The following is a 22,503-nucleotide window of genomic DNA, read 5'->3' on the forward strand; positions in this document are numbered from 1 at the left end:
GGGGGGGGGGGGGGGGGCAGGAGCAGAGAGAGAGGGAGAATAGAAGATCCAAGGCAGGCTCCAGGCTCTGATCTGACAGAAGAGAGCCAGGTGTGGAGCTCGAACCCAGGAACCTGAGCCAAAGTCGGATACTCAAAAGACTGAGCCACCCAGGCACCCCTCATTTGCCTATTTTTAAATGGTGTTTTTGTATTATTGTTACTGAATTATAAGAGCTTATATTGTAGATATAAGATGTTTTTCAGATTTATGTTTTGCAAATGTTTTCCTTTATGTGACTTGTCTTTTTATTTTCTTAATGTCTTTTGAATATCAAATATTTTTTATTTTAATGAAGAATAGTTGATTCCTTTATGGTTTGTGCTTTTTGTCCTGTATTTAAGAAAACTTTGCCAACCACTGTGTTATTATCCTAAGTTTTCTTTTGAAGGTTGTGTACTCTAAGCTCTTGATATTTAGGTTTGAGGTCCATTTTGAGTTAATTTTTATATATGGTGTCAGGAAAGTTCGTCTTTTTAACTTAGAGCTATCCAGATTTTTTTTTTTATTTTTACAAATAGTTTATTGTCAAGTTGGTTTCCATATGACACCCAGTGCTCATCCCCACAAGTGCCCTCCTCCATGTCCATCTCCCCCTTCCACCGCACATCCATCAGTCCTCAGTTTGTTCTCAGCATTGAAGAGTCTCTCATGGTTTGCCTCCCTCCCTCTCCCCCACCATTTCCCCCCTTCTTCTCCCCCTTGTTCCTCCGTTAAGTTCCTCCTAATCCTCCTATACGTGCAAACATATGATATTTGTCCTTCTCTGCCTGACTTATTTCGCTCAGCATAACACCCTCAAGGTCCATCCATGTTGCTACACATGGCCAGATTTCATTGTTTCTCATTGCCATGTAGTATTCCATGGTATAGATAAACCACATCTTCTTGATCCATTCATCTGTTGATGGACACTTAGGCTCTTTCCATGTTTTAGCTATTGTGGAGAGTGCTGCTATGAACATTGGGGTACATGTGCTCCTATGCCTCAGCATTTCTGTATCCCTTGGGTAAATTCCTAGCAGTGCTATTGCTGGGTCATAGGGGAGTTCTATTGTTAATTTTTTGAGGAACCTCCACACTGTTTTCCAGAGGGGCTGTACCAGTTTACATTCCCACCAACAGTGTAGGAGGGTGCCCATTTCTCCACATCCTCGCCAGCATCTAGAGTCCTCTGATTTGCTCATTTTAGCCACTCTGACTGGTGTGAGGTGGTATCTCAGTGTGGTTTTGATTTGTATTTCCCTGATGAGGAGGGATGCTGAGCATCGTTTCATGTGTCTAGAGCTATCCAGATTTTTAACACAATTTTTTGAAATGATGATCCATTCCCCATTGAATTGCATTGACACCATTATAAAAAAACCAGTTGACCCTATTGCATAAGTATATTCCTGGGCTCTATTCTGTTTTGCTGATCTACTTGTTTTTTGTTTTTGTTTCCATTTGTGTGTGTGTGTGTGTGTGTGTGTGTGTGTGTGTATACATTTTTTTTTTTTTTTTTAAGAGAGAGCACATATGAATGGGTGGGGGGCGGGGGCGGGAAAGAGAGACAGAGAGAATCTTAAGCAGACACGGAGCTCTGTCTCAACAAACTTGAGATCATGACCTGAACTGAAATCAAGAGTCTGAAGCTGAAGCTCAGCCAACTGAGCTTCTTTACTTGTTTATTTCTATGCTAATGCCACAATGACTTGCTTCCTGTAGCATTATGGCAAGTTTTCTTTTCAGGTGGTGTAAATCCTCCAATTGTATTCTTCAACACTGTTATGACTATTCTAAGCTCTTTACATTTCCACAAATTTCCGAGTGAACCTCTTAATTTCAAAAAGACTGCTAAAAATTTAATTGGGATTCAGTTAAACCTACAAATAAATTTTTGAAAAATCAACATCTTAATGATACTGAGTTTTCTGGTCCTTGAACATAATAGATGCATATTTTTAGGTTGTATTTAATTTCTGTCAGCATAGTTGTCTAGATTTCAGTGTGCAGGTCTTGTATGTCTTTTACTAATTTATACCTATATTTTAAAAAATATTTTGATTAATTAAAATGTTAAATATCCCCATTACTCTTTAAGAACTTTCTTATTTTTTGGCATAAAAAGATTTCCCAGAGCAGTCTTATCTTTTCCCTGCCCCAGGCCTGATACCAGTTATTTCTTCAAGAAGTATTGGTTTCTTTGAGTGGAGAATGATATTTGGAAACCAAGATATGAATGTTGATAATACTAGCATCACATTGCTTCTAGCCTCTTTCCACAAGGAGAGCTGGGAAATGTATATATGTGTATTTGTTTGTTTATCTGTTTTGAATACACATATATACACACATATATGTGGGATATGTCTAGAGACATAAACGTACATTCTTGCACACATATGGATGTAGATAAATATGCACATACACACACTGTGTGCATATAAACACATGTGCTCTCACACAGAGAAACGTTTATACAGGCAGACCTGAGAGAAATTGCACATTTGGTTCCACTGCAATAAAGTGAATATTGCAATAAAACAAGTCAAATGAACTTTTTGGTTTCCTGGTGCCTATAAACGTTATGTTTACACCATACTGTAGTCTGTGAAGGGTGTAGAAGTAGTATGTCTAATGACGCAGTGTTCATACCTTAGAAATACTCTCTTGTTGGGGCACTTGGGTGGCTCAGTTAAGCATCTGACTTTAGCTCAGGTCATGATCTCCTGGTTTGTGAGTTCAAGGTCTGCTGTCTGCTGTCAGCACAGAGCCCACTTTGGATCCTCTGTCCCCCTCTCTCTGCCCCTCCACTGCTTGCTCTTTCCTCTCAAAAATAAATAAACATTAAAAAAAAATACTGTTAAGAAATGCTAACCATCATCCTAGCTTTCAGTGAGCCATGATCTTTTTGCTGGTGGATGGTCTTGCTTGATGTTGATGGCTGCTGACCCCACAGGGAGGTGGCTGCTGACCCCACAGGGTGGTGGCTGTTGACCCCGCAGGGAGGTGGTGGCTGTGCCCCTTTCTGAAAATAAGACAATGGTGAGGTTTGCCACATTGACTGACTTCTCTTTCAGGAACGATTTCTCTGTAGCACGTGATGCTGTTTGGTAGCATTTTACGCGCAGAACTTCTTTCAAAACTAGAGTCCATCCTGTCCCACCCTGTGGCTGCTCTGTCAGCTAAAGTCGTGTGACTTTCTCAATGCTGTGTTGTCATTTTGAGAGTCTTCACGGCATCGTCACCAGGAGCACCTTCTGTCTCAGGAAACCACTTTCTTTGTTCATCCATGGGAAGCAGGTCCTCCTCCGTTCGAGTTTTATCCTGAGGTGGCGGCAGCTCCATGCCGTCTTCAGGCCCCTCTTCTGCTTCTGTTCTCCCATTTGCACACGTCTGCAGTGACTTCCTCCCCTGGAGTCCTGAACCCCTCAAAGTCCTCCCCGAGGGCTGGAGTCAACTTCCTCCCAACTCCTGTTCATGTTGAATTCTGACNAGTGATGCGAGGCACAGTAGAACAAGGTGTGACTGTACCTATTTCTTTATCTCTGCACACAAACCATGAGTTGGTGCTGATCGCTTGCTCCAGTCCAACTCCACAGTGTCCGCTCTGGCCTTCCCCCAACATGTCTGTAGCACCTTCTCTGACTGAGAAACCTGACTCTTGTTATCCAGGGCATGTACCTCACTCGGGGCTAGGCCTCACATTAAGTGGTTGCATTGCTGTGGAAAACAAACCTGTGCGCTGGAATTTCAGTGTTTGTCCATTCTGTTTTGTCTGTAGCCTGGAATTTCATAGTCAAAACCGTGTGTTTAAGGGTTACTTAGGTTAATTTTTCTTTTCACTTTAGTGTTTTATTCATTTGAAATGAAATTGTATCTGTATGCCAATTTTCTAAATCTTATCCTTGTAGATTTTATTTATAAATGTGTTTGTTTACCTGTGTGAAATATAACCTTGTTCTAAAACCAAGTCTACAGGGGCACCTGGGTGACTCAGTCGTTTAAGTGGCTGACTTTGGCTCAGGCCATGATCTCATAGTCCATGGGTTCAAGCCCCATGTTGAACTCTGTGCTGACAGCTCACAGTCTGGAGCCTGGTTTGGATTCTGTCTGTCTGTCTGTCTGTCTCTCTCTCTCTCTCTCTCTCTCTTCCTCCCCCCACCCTCTCTCTACCTCTCTCTCTCTCTCTCTATCTCTGTCCCTCTCCCACTTGTGCGTGCTCTCTCTCTCAAAACTAAACTTAAACAAGTAAATAAATAAAATCTTACCAAAAGAAAAGAAAACCCAATCTACAGAGAAAATGTGTACTCAGAGAAGTTCTACACCCTCCCGTTCCCCCACCTACCAGTGTCCCTCTCTCCCTCCTTGCCACCCCTGGTCACATCTGTAACGTGTAGGTAACTAGTTGCCACGTTTAAATTACCTTTCTTGAGTGTCTTTTCACACAAGTGAGCTAATGTATATTTTCTTGTATCTCTGTCTTTCTTGGATGAAAGGCAGCATACTGTAGATACTCCTTTGCACTTTGGGTTTTTTCATATAATATATTTTGCAAATCACTTCATGTTAGTTCCTAGAGATCTTCTTTGTTCATTTTTACAACTGTATAGTATGCCCTTGTGTGGACTTGCCATATTTTATTCAACTTCTCTTCAATGTGTGGGCAGTTAGATTTTTACCAGAGTTTTGCATTTGCAAGCAGTGCTCCAGTGATGTTGCATATGTATTTTCTTACTCTTGGAGGTGTATCTTTAGAGTGAATTCCTAGAAGTTGATTGCTGTGTCACAAAGTGAGTGAGTATTGGCTTTGTTAGGTATTGCCAAATTCCTATCCAAAGGCATTGTATGTATTTGTATTCCTATGAGCAGTGTATGAAGGGGTGTGATACCCCATGGCCTTGCCAATGGATTATATTGACTTAATGTGACAGTTTTAATTTTTGTCCTTGAAATAAGTTAAGAATTTTTGTCTTAGTGTAATTTAAACTTATATTTCTGTATGTGTGAGATTGAACAACTTCTCATATGTTAAAGGGCCATTTTTATATCATTTTGTGAATTGTCTATCCATCTTCTGGTTTTTCCAGTGGATTTTTGGCCAGTTTCTTTTTCTTGGCTTTTTATATGTTCTTTATAAATTAGAGGTATTAAATTTTTTCCATTTTTCTTATTTTTCAGTTGTGCTTGACTTCATTTCTGATGCTCTTTCCCATGGAAAAGTTTGATTTCACGGAGTCAAATTTATTGATCTTTTCTATTATGTACTCTGGATTATGAGGCATCCCACACACAGTTTATCTTCTAGTATTTATATCATTTCACTTTTTACATTTTGGCCCGAGTATATTTGGAGTGGTTTATTTTTCTATATAAGTATGGATCTTACTATATCCCTTTTCAGTTGACTATTCATTTGTCCAACAGCATATTTTATTTATTTTTTAAGTTTTTTAAAGTTTTTATTTAAATTCCAGTCAGTTAACATACAGTGTAACATTGCATTCAGGGTTCAACACCATTTTTTAAAAATATCATCTCTAGGGCTCCCAGCTGGCTCAGTCAGTGGAGCGTGTGACTCTTGATCTCAGGATTGTAACTTTGAGCCCCATGTTGTGTAGAGATTAAAAATAAAATCTTTAAAAATACCATCTTTGCTTCAGAAGTGATTTAAGATGCCTTCTTTATTATATACTAAGTTTCTCCATGTGTTTCTGTTCTGTTTCTGAACTTTGCATGCTATTCATATACCAGTATCATACATATTCAAGTACAGAGATGTTGAAGTATATTCTAATATCTAGTTAAGTCTGGTTCCTGCAGATACCTGGACTTTTTCAGTGGTTCCCTGACTATTCATTCAGGTTTGATTTTTTTCTACATGGACTTGAGAATCATCCTTACCAGCACTTTAAAGAAGGTTATTGTTACAAATTTAGGAAGAGGTAGCATCTTTACCATACTGAGTCATCCTATCCAAGCGCAAGGGATGTCTTTCTAATTAGTGTGTGATTTTATTTCATGTTGTCCTGTGAAATGCCTTTCCATGATAGAACAAAAATAAAGCAAATAGATAGGAGCTATTGAGGAGGACTTTTGTTATTTTGTACATTTTCTGTTGTTTTAATTGAAATGTATATCATAATTATTCATATATAAGCAGTCTTTATGTCTTCTGTGAGTTTCTTGAAGTTAAGAATTACATCTTATTTCCCTTATCCCCAGGCTGTACATAGTATTTGCGGATAGTTGATATTAAATGACTGTTTTTTGGAAGGGATTTTATATAGACAGAAGCACACACTTTGTAGAGGCTAAACTTGTACTTTGGTTATTTTTGAATGTTCCTGTTCCATGTTTGTCATTCAGAATGTGGGATGGCAAATTATTTGCACTCCCAACATACCAGCTGACGTTATCACTGGAGATAAAATGCCACTGTTTGAATTTACTGTATCCTAAGGCCATTTTTTACTACTGTAAGGAATAAGATTCCATAATAACCTATTTATTACTGCTCTTTGTGAGATATGAGATGACAGGGTATGAATACTTACCATCACTTTCTTTTTTGGGGGGTGGTGGTGTTACACTCTCATCTTTTTGTAATTGAACACTTCTCTCATCGGGTATTATCGTAGTTTCTTTTTCCTATTCAAAAAATAAAAATTTGTTATCAGGTGTGATAAAGCCTGATTTTGACTATAAAACTGAGGGGTCATGGACAACACCTGCCTTCTCACAGTCACAGTTAGTGACATTTCTTTTGTGCTACAGTAGGATTTTGTGCATAATTCTATTTTATCATTCATTAATTTATAAGGTAAATATTTGTTTACCTTGTTTCTACTCCATACTGTCAACTCCTTGAGTGAAAGAACCAGGTCTTTTTTATTATTATTTTTTTAATCTCTAAAACCCTAAATCAGTGCCTTTGCCTTCTAAATGTTGAATATATTGAAATTCCAAATGGGAACCAGAGGGAACTCTCCAACACAGAATGTGTTTTTCTGAGTTGGAACTGGAAATGGGACCATCTTCATATAGAGTAGGTGTCTTAATTATTCTTTATGGTCTTATCTTTTTCTTTCTTCTTTCTTTCTTTCTTTCTGTCTGTCTGTCTGTCTGTCTTTCTTTTTAATTTGAGAGAGAGAGTGCTGGGGAGAAGGTCAGAGGAAGAGAGGGAGAGAATCTGAAGCAGGGCTGGACCCCATGGTCCCGGGATTATGTGTCGTCTTGTCTTAATTGAGTTCCTGATAACGAGATTCTACCATAGCAGGACTGAAGCACTAGTCACGTCACATGTGTCGGGCATAGAGTAAACATTTGGCTTCTTCTGCAAGTGACCCCTCATTACCTCATGCCTACATAACACCCTGGCACTTGGAACCATTTTATTATGCCCTGCCCACCCCACTTGGGCCCTCAGTCCACGCTGTTTGTTCTGGTGGTCTGTATCACTTTTTCCTGTCTTGGGAGAGAACATTTTCTGCCATTAGACTAACATAGGTTGTATGGGGCCCAGTCTGTGCCCTCCAGAAGCATATTCCCCTTTCATGTCCATCTTGACTCCTTTATCCTTCCACGTGGGTGCTGTTGGAACAGCCCACCCCTCAGGTGCTGTTGAATTCTCCTCCACTCCACAGATGTCTTAGTCCCTGTATTTGCATCAAGAGCACAGACTTCTAAAGCAATGTAGAGAGAAGAAGCAGAGAACTTACTTGCTACTTTTCAGGGACCATGGAGTTTTGAAAGTTTTTTTTTTTTAATTGATAGATTCTAATCATCCATGTGAGCCAACAGCTTACTGGTATGATAGGGCTTTTTAAAAAAAATCTGGAACTATATAACTAGTGATACCTATCTTTTTTGTCTTAATGTTGGGCAAAAATAATACTTAGCATATTAACCAGCTCCATTGAAAGAAATTATAGTGTTAACATTTAGTCATTGTGCACTAAAAAAAAGCAGTCAGTGTTATATATTTGGCCTCATTTTTCATTTTCCATTCTGTGTGTGTGAGACACACACGCACATGCACACACGGTAGGCAGGACCAGATACTTATGTGCTGCATTAACTTTTTCCTTACCCAGCGTTCATTTCTGTGTGCCAAGAAAACCACAAGTGATTACTCAGCCTGTGCAAGTGGAGTACGAAAGATGTGGTAGCAAGTCATCCCTGCAGAATCTTAACTCAAGGACAATTTACAGTCACTTGATACAAATCGATAAAAGTCTGAATTGTTGAAACTGATTAAAAATTAAGCCCCACATTAAGGAGTTTTTCATATTTTGGTACCATGCATAGTTGGCATATGTAAGTGAAATGCTATAGACCCCAAAATAAGTATGCATTTTCATGAACCACTTCTTCCTAAATTAATAAATCTTAAGTTGGTAATCCAAGATTGTTTCTTCTGATACACATTTGTCCTATTTTATTTGGAGGCAATATAATAGGGAATTATAGGGCATTTTATAACATTACTTACAAATCTTCAACAGGTAAGAGATCATCTTAAAGTTTAGTTTCCTTAAATTTTGTTTTGGTTGCTATAGATACTGTTTAGTTACCATAGATTCTTTTTATTAATTTGGGAGGCATGCATACTCTAAAAGTATAATCCTGGGGACAGTAATTTTCAGTTACTTTCAATCATTACAAGTGCTTTTTCTTTCCCCTTAAACTTGTCAGACACATTAAAAAAACAAAAACCTGCATCTAAATGGGTGACTATTTCAGAAGTTAAATTTAGAGTAGAAATAAAGTACCTTAATACTTTTTCCATCCAGAGATTTATCCTCAGAGTCTTGACTAAACAAGGTTTCTTCAGGATGGTCTGCCCCATGGTGATAGGTGACGCGTGGGCCCTGCTGAGCGGGAGGTGCTGGCTGTACCAGAGGCACGGACAGCAGCAGGAGAAGCGCGGGCCGCAGCGCCCGCATGCTAGCAGAAGCCCCGGTGCGCGCGCTGGGTGAGCTGGTGGCCTGCTGACTGCGGGACAGCGCTCTCTCTTTCCCTGGAAGAAAAAGCGCAGACCATCGATGCAATATTTAAAAGCTTAGAGGACTTTTTGGCACGGTGTTCGCAGTAGGGGCCAGAGAACAAGTATTTAACCCTTAGTGATCTTTAATTAGATGCTAAAAGTTTCTGTGTATCAGCGACCTTCTTAAAAATAGTCTCAGAGAGTGGTTTTATTTCTTTTTCTGTCAAAACCCAAGTAATTTTGATAATTTCAGTTTCTTAATCGTTAGATGCCTTAAACAAGGTACTTGTATGCAACTGAAATCTTAGGATACCTGTAGTATAAATAGTTAAGGCTCATGATCCTGTCTCCTGTGAGTTAAAAATATCATATTTCAGCATTGCTATTTTATAAGAACTCTTGATTTGTAATGGTGTGAATAGAAATAAGTTCCAAGAGTTTTAAAACTTAAACTTTAAAGGCTTACTCTTTAAAGTTTAAGTTATCACTTTTAGATGATAAAGCATATATAAAAATATTTTTAATTTTCTTAGCTTTACAGTTTTCATAGATCTTATTTTTAGTTAATAGCATTGTTTTTAAATTTTAACTATGAAAAACACAAAAATAGTATTGCAGACTAGAAAAAATAGAGAACTTTAATCAAGGATTTGGGGGAAGGAGATGGGGAGGATTCTCTTAGGCTCCTCAATGATGCACATTTCACATAGAATCACCCAGAGTTGCTGGTGCTGCATTGGGGATGCCAGTTTGTCAGAAATCAGTGGCTAAAAAGCCTGGTTTTGTGGCTGCAGCACATGCAGGGATGTTGAAGTGACGCAACAATACAGTTGTTCGAGGTAACTGAAAAGTAAAAAATCAGAGGTGGTTTTTGCATTTTTCAAGACTGTTAGAGAATGACATCTTAACAATCAGTATTTAAAATGATATGTGAGAGAAGAGCCTACCGTTGTCGCTTTTTTGAAGCTATTTGTGGTTTTCGTCAATGGAGGTTCATGGCTGTGTATTAGCCCCAAGGAGGAAGGCTGGATCCGTTTCAAACTGCTGCGTCGGTTCCTGGGCCGGCAGCGTTGAGTACACTTTGTCTGTGGTGGAGACCCTCTCGGGCGGTGCAGCGTGCGGGCTGCCCAGCTGTGCTTGCGGAGTCTGCAGCCGCCGTCTGCTTCTACTTTACCTCATGTGAGAAACACTAAGGTTTTGTGAATATTATTTATGAAGATGACATGGTTCTAAAGTCATGCTTTTTATTTTAATGCTTTTCCAGGAGATAAAACATCGGCGTTTTCACTGAAATAAAACACCAAACTAAAGTCTATGTTCTTAATTTTGTTAGGGGGTAAAAATACTGTTCTAGTATCACAGTTAGCATACAGCCAAGAAATTTCCAATGCAAAAATTAGCTTTAGCATAAACTATCCTGAAGTTTAATCATTTGGGGTCCCCCTTTCTTTAACTCCACATAACACATATCCAAGTGTGAGAGTCAGTTTTTAAAACATAAGATCTGTAATTTGGAGTTTGGTAGTAAAAGATACTTTTTGCTACATTAAGGAAACTATAAAAATGATTTTAATAATAAATTTGATTGTTTTAAGGCCAAATGGTATTTTAGATCATTGTATGAACATCTTTAAAGATTCACTTTCATTTTTATCACTTTCTGGTGCTTTTAGCAATCAAGGTAATATTTCTTTCTCCTCTAAAGTACAAATTTGGGGAACCTGGGTGGTTCAGTTGATTAAGCGTCTGACTTTGGCTCAGGTCATGATCTCACAGTTCTTGGGTTCTAGCCCTGCATCAGGGTCTCTACTGTTAGTGTAGAGCCCGCTTCAGATCCTCTGTCCCCCCCACCCCCGCTCTGTCTGCCCCTCCCCCTCTCAAAAATAAATAAACATTAAAAAAATAAACAACAAATTCTGTACATGTGGATATGAATAAATATTTTTTAAAAAATAGAAAATAAAAGAATACCAACTGTTATCCTTTCTATTTAAAATTGTCTTTAGAGTCTATCACATTAAAGCTTGGACACACTAAGACTTGAATGCTCATGATTTTATTTGAATGTGAATTATTTTACCTTTAGTGGTAATCTTCTCTGGTTTTGGTTGATATAAATGATCAGTTTCATGGCTTTAAGGATACTGTTAACAATTCTATAGGCTTTGCAAATATCTGAAAACGAAACAGTAAATACTGATCTTTTTTGCATTGTGTGGTAGGTTTGTTGAAAAGTGAGCAAAAAATAGATGTTAATTTAAGTCAGATTTAGAGAACATTAGAGACTGGGTGTTTTACTAGTGACCTACACAGCGTGAAATTTCTATTTTGTGAATTACAGCCTCTTTCCTTGGAAAGTTAGGGCTGGTGACCACAGTTCTGTCGGCACTCATCGATTGAGTGAGCGTGCTGAGTGCCTCTCTTCTACCAGAAGTACACAAGTGCACTCAGAGCCATGAAAGTTCAGTTCTCCTCAGAAGAAACTCCCCTGTTGGCACTGATCTTGAACGAGTTAACTTCTTTGGGCCTCAGTTTCTTTATCTCTTGTACTAGAACCTAGTTACTGTGGAGTTTTTCAGCCTCGGCACTATTAAAGTCTTGGACTAGGGTGCCTGGGTGGCTCAGTCGGTTAAGCATCCGACTCTTGATTTCAGCTTACGTCATGATCTCAAGGTTCACAGGATCACCCCTGGTTGGGATTCTGTCTCTGCTCCTCCCCTGGTAGAGCGTGCCTCTGTTCGCGCTCTCTGGCAAATAAATTTTTTAAAAAATCCAGAAATCTTGGACTGTAGTTCTTTGTGGTAGGAGCTGTCCTTTGCATTGTGGGACATTTTGCAGCTTCATTGCCCTCTGCCCACTGGATACCAGAAACATTCCTCCACCCCCACCCCTGTCAGTCATGACAACCAGTATTGTCTGAAGACATTGTCCCTTTGAATGGCCAAATACATACTTCGTATACATCACAGTATGGTAGTCCATCCTGTGGTCCTTGAACATGGATCCCTCGCAGCAAAACAACGATAAAAGTTAAAAGATGCTGATGCACTACTAGAAATTTATTCAGTCACTGATACATTTTCATTCCATCCTCACATCTTATGCAGTTGTCTCCCAGGGCAAGGCCACTCATGTTTGCAGGCTTCTGTGTGATCTGGTCAGTTCCAAAAGCAGGAGTGATCTCAGCAATGTCAGGCTTCACCCCTTCTGGTATAATCGAGCTAAGACCATACCTCTTTCTCTGAGCCCCTCTCGAGGTGTCAGTTTAATATTGGATTTCCCTCATTTTATAACCCATTTATTCATTTCCTTACTGCTTTAGTACCCGAGCTTTTCTGCCTTTGGAAGGGATATTAGGTTTGGCCACTATGCTGATCTAGATTGCAGCTGCAGTACCAGTCTAACAAGCCTTTCCCCCACAGTGTACTTCAGTTCAGATAAGGTCAGGTCACACAAATGCAGAACTAGAGGTTTATCTTTAACACCAGGCAATATGGCTGCATTTACTGTTACCCCCGATTTTCCAGATGGGGTGAAGGCACGTCCTGCCCCATTAGGCCCCTAGGAATTCTGACATAAAGATTAAAAATAGGGTCACAGTTTCCTGGTTAGGAATCACCCTTGCTTCCAGCCCTTGTAGTTGCAGCCCTGGTCCTGTGACAGGGGAAACATGGAGGCAACTTGGGAAAGAAAGAAGACAAGCACCTTCCTCTCTAGAGGAAGCCAGCCCTTCGTATTTCCTCCTCCCCTGCTTTAGATGGCCAGTGTTTTAATTGCCCATTCCAGTTCTCTATAAAAGTAGTTCTCGACACTGGGTGTTATATAGAAACCAACTTGACAATAAACTATTTGTAAAAAAACAACAAAAAAAAAAGGAAATAAAAAGTAGTTCTCTAAGGGGCATCTGGGTGGTTCAGTCGGTTAAGCATCTGGCACTTGATTTTAGCTCAGGGTCATGATCCCATGGTTGTGAGATCAAGCCCCGCGTTAGGCTCTGTGCTGATGGTGTGGAGCCTGCTTGGGATTCTCTTCTTCTTGCTGTGTCTTCCCCGGCTCATTCATTCATTCTCTCTCTCTCTCTCTCTCTCTCTCTCTCACACACACACACACACACACACACACACACACACACACTAAATAAAGGAAAAATATTTCTCTAAGCTCTTTCTCTCTGCCTGTTGTTGGACATTATCAGCTCTAAAGTGAATTCCCTGATCTGAAGAAATGACAGTTGACTGTGTAATATCTTCTCTTGTGGTTTTCTGTATCACTCTGAGTATTTGCATCTACCATCAGGTCAGCAAAGTCCAGTCCAGAGTCAGTATCTCTTCCTGTGAGGACCCATTTGTATCCCCAAGGGCTACCACATGAAACTGAGTTCCTAGCCATGTTCAGGCCCTTCCCATCAGGGGCTCTGCCATACAACGGCCTATGGCCTCTGTCTCTCCTGTGGACAGACAGGACAGTTCATATTGACACTTTGTGCCTCAGAGGGTGTAAGAGATTCTAGATTCAGCCCGTCTCTTCACTGCTGCAGTGCCCCTGTATGCACTCATTTCATGGGCCCAGGTGGCCATCTCTAGGGCACACATAGAGGTAGCTGCATGTTGAATCCGCTCATCTTCCAAACCAGGGAAGTGATTCTTCTGATAGGTATTGACATGTCCAACATTAATACACTTCTAAGATACTTACAATTATGAGAGCACATAGGTGGCTCCATTGGTCAAGCATCCAACTCTCAGTTTTGGCTCAGGTCATGATCTCAAGCCCTGTGTCAGGCTCTTCACTGACAGCATGGAGTCGGCTTGGCATTCTCTCTCTCCCAATCTCTCTCTGCCCCTACCCCATGTGTGCTTGCTTGCTCTCTTTCAAAATAAATACCCACAATTATTTCCATAGGGCTGTGTCCTATATAGGCATTTCTTTAATAGACCAAGATTCCATTACCCTCCTGTCTGACAATATGCCTGGACTACTGGCCACTACCCATGAGTCAGTAAAAACCCACACATAGGATCTCTTAACATTGTTCAATTCTTCCATCACTGTTAGGAAGACAGCATGCAGTTCACGCTGAGCTGGTCTGTTTTTATATTCTCCTGTCAGTAGTGGCCTTCCAGACAGGAAGTTGTCCATTCACCGTGGAAACGCTGTCCTGTTGTTGGGCAGAGAGCTGCTCATAGGGCTCCATCCCCGTGACAGTGAGTCCAGCAGCTCCTCAGGCAGTCCTAGAGTCAGTCCTGCGGGGGTGAGAAAGAGACCCCTGCTCCTAGAACGTCCTCCTTTACCCCCCAGGCACCGCCACTCCCAGGAGGAGGCTCCTCCACCATCATCCTAGACGTGCCATTTCAGGGTTCAAGACCATTTTCTGTCCTTCAGTCCTGAGGTAACTTCAGTTAATGACACACAAGAGCACAGGCATAAATGCCCCGCAAGGGGAAACTCTCTTGTTCAGAGTTCCACAGTGAGCACTGGGTGCGTTCATAGGTTCCCACCCAGGCCCCATCGGAGGCTGCACAGAAGGCCACTGCACCGAGAATTAATTGTCCCTTCCAGTGCATTCCTCCGGAGGTTCTTTTGATTGGCCAGAGAGGCTCATACAACTCTGGGAAACACTTAGCTTTATTTTATTAAAGGCTGTCGCAAAGGATTCAAATCAACAGCGAGTTGAAGAAGTATGCGGGGTGAGATCTGGGGAAGGCGTGGAGCTTCAGGTGTACCACTCTCCCGGCATCTCCTTGTGGTCAACCCAGAGCTCTCCTAACCCTGTCCTTTTGGGGTTTTATGGAGGCTTGTTACATAGGCATCACTGACTAAGTCATTGGCCGAGTCAACCTCCACAGGGTCTCTTGTGTTGGTGAGGTCTTTGGTGGAGGTGAGGGTTTGAAGCGGGGACTGAGGATCTCTGGGTCCTCCTGGCAGCAGCCCCTGCCCTTGAGCTCATTAACATAACAGAAGACCCCTTAGTCACTCTGGGCTTATAGGAAATCCCAGGGATTTGGGGAGCTGTGAGCCAGAAACTGCACCAAGACCCAGTAAATATTTCTTATAAACCACAGTCTCATACCCTGGAGGGCAACATTGCCCCCACTGAGAATCACAGAGTTACTAGATATTTGTCTCCAACTCACACCTCTTCTTAAGCCTGAAGCCTAATCATGTAGTCCGAGGAGATAAAGTGTTTAGGAGATTGAAGGGGGTGGGGGGGAGGGAGAACTTATGACCTGGCGTGAGGAGCAGTGCATATTAGGCGTGTATACTTGTACTTGTGAGCTTAATGTTTCCAGAGGGACACAAATCCCCACGTAGCGAATTTGCAACCCAAGCACATACAGTACTCTCCATGACACCGTGACATTTACGTGCTAGGCATAGTTACATTTATTTAGGAAATTGGAACCTACAAGAGACTTTAGCTTTTTGAGCTGTTATGGTTTAATTTTGTCTCCAGCTGCTGTTATATTTTATTTCCAAGATTTAGAAAAAAAATGGATTTGGAATCAGGAAACCAAGGGGTTTTAGTTCTAGCCATCCTTTGGGTCTTACAAATTCTTTCCAACAGTCAAAGTATACAGGAGAGACAACGTTTATTTCTCCTGTTTTCCCCTTGGAGTTGGGTAACTGTGTTACATGAGATGCACACATCTGTGCTTTAGTTTAGTTGTCCCAACCCTGGGCAGAAAGGGAAAACATGCAGGTAGTGTGCAGGCGCAGACTTAGACACTCTCAGCCAGTTTTTTTGGTGAGCAAATTTATGAATTAGCCTTTATTTTTATGTCCTTTGTAAAAGCTAAATATAGATTATACTTTTATGTTTCGTCACTAACCCTAGGTTCATGGAGTGATTTAGATTTATTTATTAGTGGTCACAAATACTGTTTAGCCTAGGAGGTAACCAGTATGTTTCCCCCTGTTGTAAATAATCAAATCAACTGGTTTTGTTTGTAGCTGGGGTAGATAATTGTGCAGTCTTGATGTGCTGGTTAAAGAAGTACTTACTTTATTCAGTTTCTCCTAGGGAAAGCCTCGGGTATTACTTTGTTTTTTTAATGAGAAGTACTCATGGTGGGTATGAGTTTTTCAGGACCATTTTCAAGTAGCATATAGATGGTTGTTAACCTGCAGCTGGATGCCGGGTTTACACGGAGACTCTTTGGAGGGAGGAGGCAGAGCAGAGTTGACCTCTTCTTCCAATTAGGCTGGAAGAGTGTGATCTTACTGTAGCTGAAGGAGCCAGGTGGCAGAGGGCCCAGCAAGGGGGTGGGGGGAACTCGGCTCCACCCAGGCAGGCTGCCCAGAGGGGCTGTGGAAAGCTGCACTAGAAGATAGTGACCTGGAATATGTTTGGGGCATATGATTTAAGTACCCTTTTTTTCTCTCCCTAAGAAAACCTTTAGTGAAACCTTTCTTGTTCACTAATCTTTTGTGCGGCTAGAATCTTGGAAGGAACCCACAGAGATGCTAGCTCCTTTCTAGCATCTCTGAGAAAGCACCCAGGTCTGACATCTGAGGGAACACAGATCAAGCAGGCTGCTAGGCTGGCTGTGCTGAAGTACTGGTTACTCCTTGTCGGGTACCTAGAACTGGCATGCACCTTGTTAAATGCTTTGCTGTATATACTCTTTATTCTTTTAGTAGCCCTATGAGAACCAGCTTCCTTGTAGGAATGTGGAAAGGGAGGCTTCAGAGTTCATACCTTACTCAGGCATCTGGCTTGGGACTACCAAATCAGACTTCTGCCAGAGCTTATCAGATTTCACATTCCTTGTTTTGCATTGCTAAATTGTGCAATTTTATTCTTCACAAAAGCTGTTCTCTGAGGATTTTTTAAAAATCAACTTAGAAAAAAATCAGTTTAGGAGGATATAAACAGAGGCTCCAGAGTTCTTAAAATTGGAGTGTTTTGTTTTTAAGCAGTGTAAGAGATGAAGGAAGGAATTGCCACATATTTATATTCATCTCACCTCGGGAGTTTGTTTTTCCCTCTCCTGGCCATCAGTTCCTACTCACGCATCACAGTCCCACCTCTTGAAATTTGAGCTACTTCTCTGAGTCCTGGCCAGGAATAGTTAGGACATCTGTCTGTGCTCACATTGTCTTTCATAGTTACTGCCACGTTAGCATTTTCTTCCTTCTTTCCTTGTGTTAGAATGAGCTGATCTTTCTTTCTTTCTTTTTTTAATTTTAATTTTTTAAAAATAATTTATTTATTTTTGAGACAGAGAGACACAGAGCATGAGCAGGGGAGGGACAGAGAGAGAGGGAGACACGGAATCTGAAACAGGCTCCAGGCTCTGAGCTGCCAGCACAGAACCCGATGCAGGGCCCAAACCCACAAATCGTGAGAGCATGACCTGAGCCAAAGTCGGAGGCTTAACTGACTGAGCCACCCAGGCGCCCCTGAATGAGTTGATTTTTCTTTGTTACATTTTTTAACAGCTTTATTGAGGCAGTTCACATCTCATACAGTTCACCCTTTTAAAATCTATGATTCAGTAATTCTTAGTATCTTTAGACTTGTACAGCCATCACCACAATCAATTTTAGAACATTTTCATTACCCCAGAAACATACCCTTTGCTCATTAACAGTTACTCCCCACTTCCCACTCTTCCCCTCGCCCCAGCCCCAGGCACCCTGTGGTCTTTCTGTGTCTATAGATTTGCCCCTTTTGGATACTTCATACAAATGGGATCATGCAGTATACAGTCATATGTGACTGAGTTTTCACTTAGCATGATGTTTTCATGGCTCATCTATAAAATAGGCTGATGTATCAGTACTTCACTTCTTCTCTTGGGTGAATAATATTCCACCATATGGACCACATTTTATTTATCTATTCATCATCTGATGGACATTTGGGTGCCGTCCACCTTTTCGCTATTAATGGATAGTGCTGCTACCAACATTTGTTTCCATTTTCCATGAACATATGTGTTCGTTTCTCTTAAATCTATATCTAGGAGTGGAATTGCTGCATAAGTGACTCTAAGTTTTTGAAGAATGGCCAGACTGCTTCCCCAAGCAGCTGCGCCATTCGACATCCCCACCAGCAGTGTGGGAGAGGCTACTTCCTCTACCTCCTTGCTAATACCATCTGTTACTTGTTTGTCTTTTTGATTCTAGCCATCCCAGGGAATGTGAAAGTGTCTCTCATTGTAGTTTTCATTTGCATTTCCTTGATGGCTCCTCATTAAATCTTCCATTGTTTTAGGTTAGAAATAGTTACACCGTTTTTGTCTACTGAAACACCCATAGCACTTTTCAATATTAGCTCATAATAAATATTTAAATTTATGATCCTATTTTTTAACATTTTAATACAGGGGGAGGTGGTCCTTAAAATTGTTTTAACTTCTGTTGAAAGTGTGCTTTGTCTACATTATTAGCATTTTGCTCTGCTACCCTCATGTTGTATCTCGTGGTATCACAGATGCACATGTGCTCTCTGCCTCATGCCCTCGTTACAAACCCTACGAACCAAATGACTTCATGAATGTTCATTGAATGGAGTGTTTGTGTTCATTCTGAATTGTTGAGCTTGTCCTTAGGGACAGGTGGGTGTTCTCTTTCTGCTAAATGCTGATAACCTACCCAAAGAAATAAAGAGCATTAGGGACTTCATTTTACACTTTATCTCCAGCAAAATAAAGACTTACGCTTGAAAAAAAATCCTAAAATAAAGTTTTACTTGTCTGATTCTTGTCTGTTGTACATATTGTTACCATTTATTCTTTGGGGCCCCTGCATAGGTAGCCCCCGTCTGTGTTTATTCCTCATGTGAGGAACCCTGAAATGTTAGCCTGGTAAATCAAGAAAGTCATCACAGAAGCTCCATCCTCTTCATTATAAGCCGTATTTAAGATATTTCAAAATGAAAGATTACATATAATAGATTCTTCTAAGGTTTTAAAGAAGACATCAAAGCTTGTCCAAACTTTAAAGGAACTCTATTCAACATTAGCGCTAATTAAGCAGATGTTGGCTGATACACATATATATTTCTAATATTATCATGCTAGGAAGATGGGAGTGTTTTGATAATGCTGGCATATTGTTGTGTGCTACATTAACCTTATGAACAAAGCAGTTATTTATTAGTAACTCTATGTAACTACAACACAAAAAGACTTTCTGTAGTGAGTTTACTATAAAACCATTTATCTCAGGGCGCCTGGGTGGCTCATTCGGTTAAGTGTCCGACTTCAGCTTGGGTCATGATCTTACAGTTAGTGGGTTCGAGCCCCGGATTGGGTTCTGAGCTGACAGCTCAGAGCCTGGAATCTGCGTCAGATTCTGTGTCTCCCTGTCTCTCTCTGCCCCTCCCCTATTTATTCTCTCTCTCTCTCAAAATTAATAAACATTAAAAAAATTTATTCCAGTTAAAATGGAAGATAGATTGTTTTGGACATTTGCTGAAATCTGCTAAAATATGGATTGTGATGAGATAACTTGCTGGTTTTCAGTTATCCAAATACAGATTCTGTTGCTTTGGTGCTCTGAGAAAAACAAAGACCAGTTGATTTCATGAAACTATATATGTTCGATCCTTAGTAGAATGGCCTCTTTTGAAAATCAAAAGTATCCTCTGTTGCTCTAAGTGGTAGGACCAGAGAGGTGGATGTCATGGTGGTCAGATTTCTCATACAAGTGTGAAAGCTTTTTTGGAGGCGAGGTCAGAGAAAACAATTTACCACTAAATGAATGGCTGCCCATTACATGAATGTCACCCGGGGTGTCTCAACACTGCCCTCCTAGTAATTCAAGGTAGAGGGCCTGTAGTTCTCTGCTTCTAATACTATTGTTTTCATCACTCTTAGAACAGTTACTGTTAATTGAGATGGCATACTTTGTTCTCAGCTTGATAATACTGTTATGTTGAAAGTTTAGAGGTTTCTTACATTTCATTTTATTTATTTTGAGGAGAGAGAGTGCATGTGCAAGCATGGGAGGGGCGGAGAAAGAGTGAGAGGGAGAGAATCCCAAGAAGGCTCCAGGCGGTCCATACAGAGCCCTATGCATGGGGGGCTCAGTTTCAGGAACTGTGAGATCATGACCAGAGCCAAAATCAAGAGTTGGATGTCCAACCTACTGAGCCACCCAGGCACCCCTAAAGTTTAGTTTTTATTCCCACTTGTCATTCTGATTTCTATTTCTGAAGACTTGTATCATTTTAAGTAGGTTTGAATCCTATATAATGATGCAGATGTTACCAAGAACTTAAATTCAGTCTGATATTATACTAATACATGATTCTGGATATATTATTGTAAGCTTTCCATGTTTAGTTAAATTTATATTGAATAATAATGTATAAAATCATAAATGTATACCTATAGTTTCTTGTCACTCTTGACTTCCATAATAGTGAGGGTCAATGTTTTCTTCTGTTTCTTCTTGTTCTGGACCTTCTTGGTGATCATCATGTTCTTCACTATCAGCATCACCTTGAAATCTCCTGAAAACTTGGGTCTTCAGTTGTATTGTTTGACCATCAGTGCTTCTTTGCTCACCATAATAAATAGTATGTAGAAGAGGGAAGCAGAGGGAAATGTATGAGCTTATTGGCTCTTTTAGCTTATTTTGGTCCATACGAATGTATGTTAAATGGTGGTAATGTAATGGGTCAACAGATGGACACATCACTGTAACATTGATATCTGAAAAATACAAATTAAAAATTAATCCTCCTGCATTACATCTAAAATCCTACATTGGATTTATTAAAATATGAGATACAGTTTTATTACTTAAAATCTTATAAGTGGGATTATATTTAGTTTTTATAGTAGTCAAATAATAAAGAAAATAAACTATAAATGAATTACGTATTATCAAAATCACTGATGGCTTTAAGAGTATACTTATCTTAATGAGCACAGAGTAATGTATAGAATTATTGAATTACTATATTGTACAACTGAAACTAATATAGCACTATATATTAACTATACTGGAATTAAAATTTTTAAGAAAATGATGGCCTCATTGGCAGTTTAATTATGTAACAAATATTTGAGTAATAATTATTAGTAGAAACAATCTCAAAAAGAAGAAAGTAAAAATCACCTGGAGTCCCACTACTCAGGATACTCCCATTTTTTCATATACAGTACTACTTTTCAATGCTCAAAGTGATAAGATTTAATACAAAAGAGTATAAACTTCATAGCACACCTTTCTGAGGCCAGCTTCTGCCATTTCTCTAGCTACTTCAAATCAACCATTTTCAGCAATGTGTAAAGCATAGAGTTTTTAAAGATTTGTTCTTTAAAAGGTCAGAATACTATTCTTTGTCTTTAAAAAATAAAGAAATTTTACATACTTTCAATTTCGTTACTTTCTAGATAGAGGTGTTCTAAATTTCTTGGAATATAAAATACTTGTTTCAGTTTGTTGTGTCCAACATTGAGCTCTATAAGGTTGGAAAGATTAAAAATATTATATGGGATGTCTTGTAGTTTGTTGTGTGACATTCGTAGAGCATGAAGTTTTGGAAGTTCACTGAAGTAATTTTCTGGTATAGAAGAAATTGAATTATTCTCTAAAGACAGGTACATAAGTGAAGAAGGCAGACCAGGAGGCATGGATTCTAATCTGTTATTACATAAGTTGAGCTGCATTAATTTTTCCATTTTAGCTAGTATGTTCTCTTGTAACATGGAATCCTCAAGATGATTAAAACAGAGATCAAGCATTGTCAAGTTTACTAGCCCATCCATGGCATTTGTCTGCAATCTGGAGATCTCATTGTAGCCAAGAAGAAGTCTTTCCAAAGACTTGGGAAGAGGAAATGGGAATTCTTCTAAGTTGTTATGCTGTAGGTGAAGTTGTAGTAGATTTGACAATTTAGCAAACACACCGTAATCAATCTTTTGAGATGTAATTTTGTTGTTGCTCAGGTTGATTTCTTTAAGATGAGTTGCATTGATGAATGAATCTGCAGTCACCGCCTCAATTTCGTTAAATTGAAGATAGACTTGCTGTATGTGAGCTGGGACACGCGGGATAGTCTTGAGTTTGCGATTGTCACAGTACATTGATGATGGGAAGTTGGGTGGGCAGAAGCATTCAGTGGCACAGCCTAACATGTACTGATGAAAACGAACTTGATAGTCCTCATTCTGATGAAATTGAAATTCTGGTTGGTAGACATCATCTGGCTCTTGATCATAATCTTCATCCCATTGATAATTTTCATATTGGCAGTATACTTTGACTCCAAAAAAGAAGAAAAGGACACATGCTGGACTTAAAAAGCCCATGTTCTTTTTTTTTTTTTTTTTTTTTGGGGGGGGTCCTATTACAAGGAGAAAGGAAATATATTATGGGAAAAGTGAGTAAAACTTAGAATAATTCTTATATAAATTGACAGTTACATAAAATGCATAATATCTGTGCTGAAATAAAAGAATATCCAGAATGAACAGCCAGTGATCAAACCAAAATTAATATTTGAGAACCAATAAGGTGGTATCAAAAAAGGT

At 39.8% G+C, this 22,503-nt stretch overlaps 3 protein-coding genes across 4 annotated transcripts in view; 1 reads left to right on the top strand and 2 right to left on the bottom strand.

Annotated features, from left to right (window-relative positions):
* OGN (osteoglycin) overlaps positions 1 to 9,737 on the bottom strand; it is an 18,786-nt gene extending 9,049 nt beyond the window's left edge. The window contains exons 1-3 of the mRNA XM_077773965.1: positions 9,727 to 9,737; positions 8,796 to 9,043; positions 6,579 to 6,672 (exon numbers count right to left, since the gene is read on the bottom strand). Coding sequence (XP_077630091.1) covers positions 6,579 to 6,672; positions 8,796 to 8,969 — 268 coding nt within the window. The 5' untranslated portion in view covers positions 8,970 to 9,043; positions 9,727 to 9,737. The remainder of the gene's footprint in view (positions 1 to 6,578; positions 6,673 to 8,795; positions 9,044 to 9,726) is intronic.
* The window catches only part of CENPP (centromere protein P), a 222,571-nt gene that overhangs the window by 62,396 nt on the left and 137,672 nt on the right, over positions 1 to 22,503 (top strand). The gene's annotated exons all lie outside the window — the stretch shown is intronic.
* OMD (osteomodulin) lies at positions 17,456 to 22,281 on the bottom strand. The gene is made up of 3 exons (XM_077773958.1): positions 21,342 to 22,281; positions 20,350 to 20,676; positions 17,456 to 18,606 (listed from the first exon to the last, which is right to left on the bottom strand). The coding sequence occupies exons 1-2, from the start codon at positions 22,279 to 22,281 to the stop codon at positions 20,363 to 20,365; spliced, it is 1,254 nt and encodes a 417-aa protein (XP_077630084.1). The 3' UTR covers positions 17,456 to 18,606; positions 20,350 to 20,362.

This window comes from Crocuta crocuta, unplaced genomic scaffold (assembly GCF_008692635.1).
Source record: "Crocuta crocuta isolate KB4526 unplaced genomic scaffold, BGI_CrCroc_1.0 scaffold866, whole genome shotgun sequence".
Classification (NCBI taxonomy): domain Eukaryota; kingdom Metazoa; phylum Chordata; class Mammalia; order Carnivora; family Hyaenidae; genus Crocuta; species Crocuta crocuta.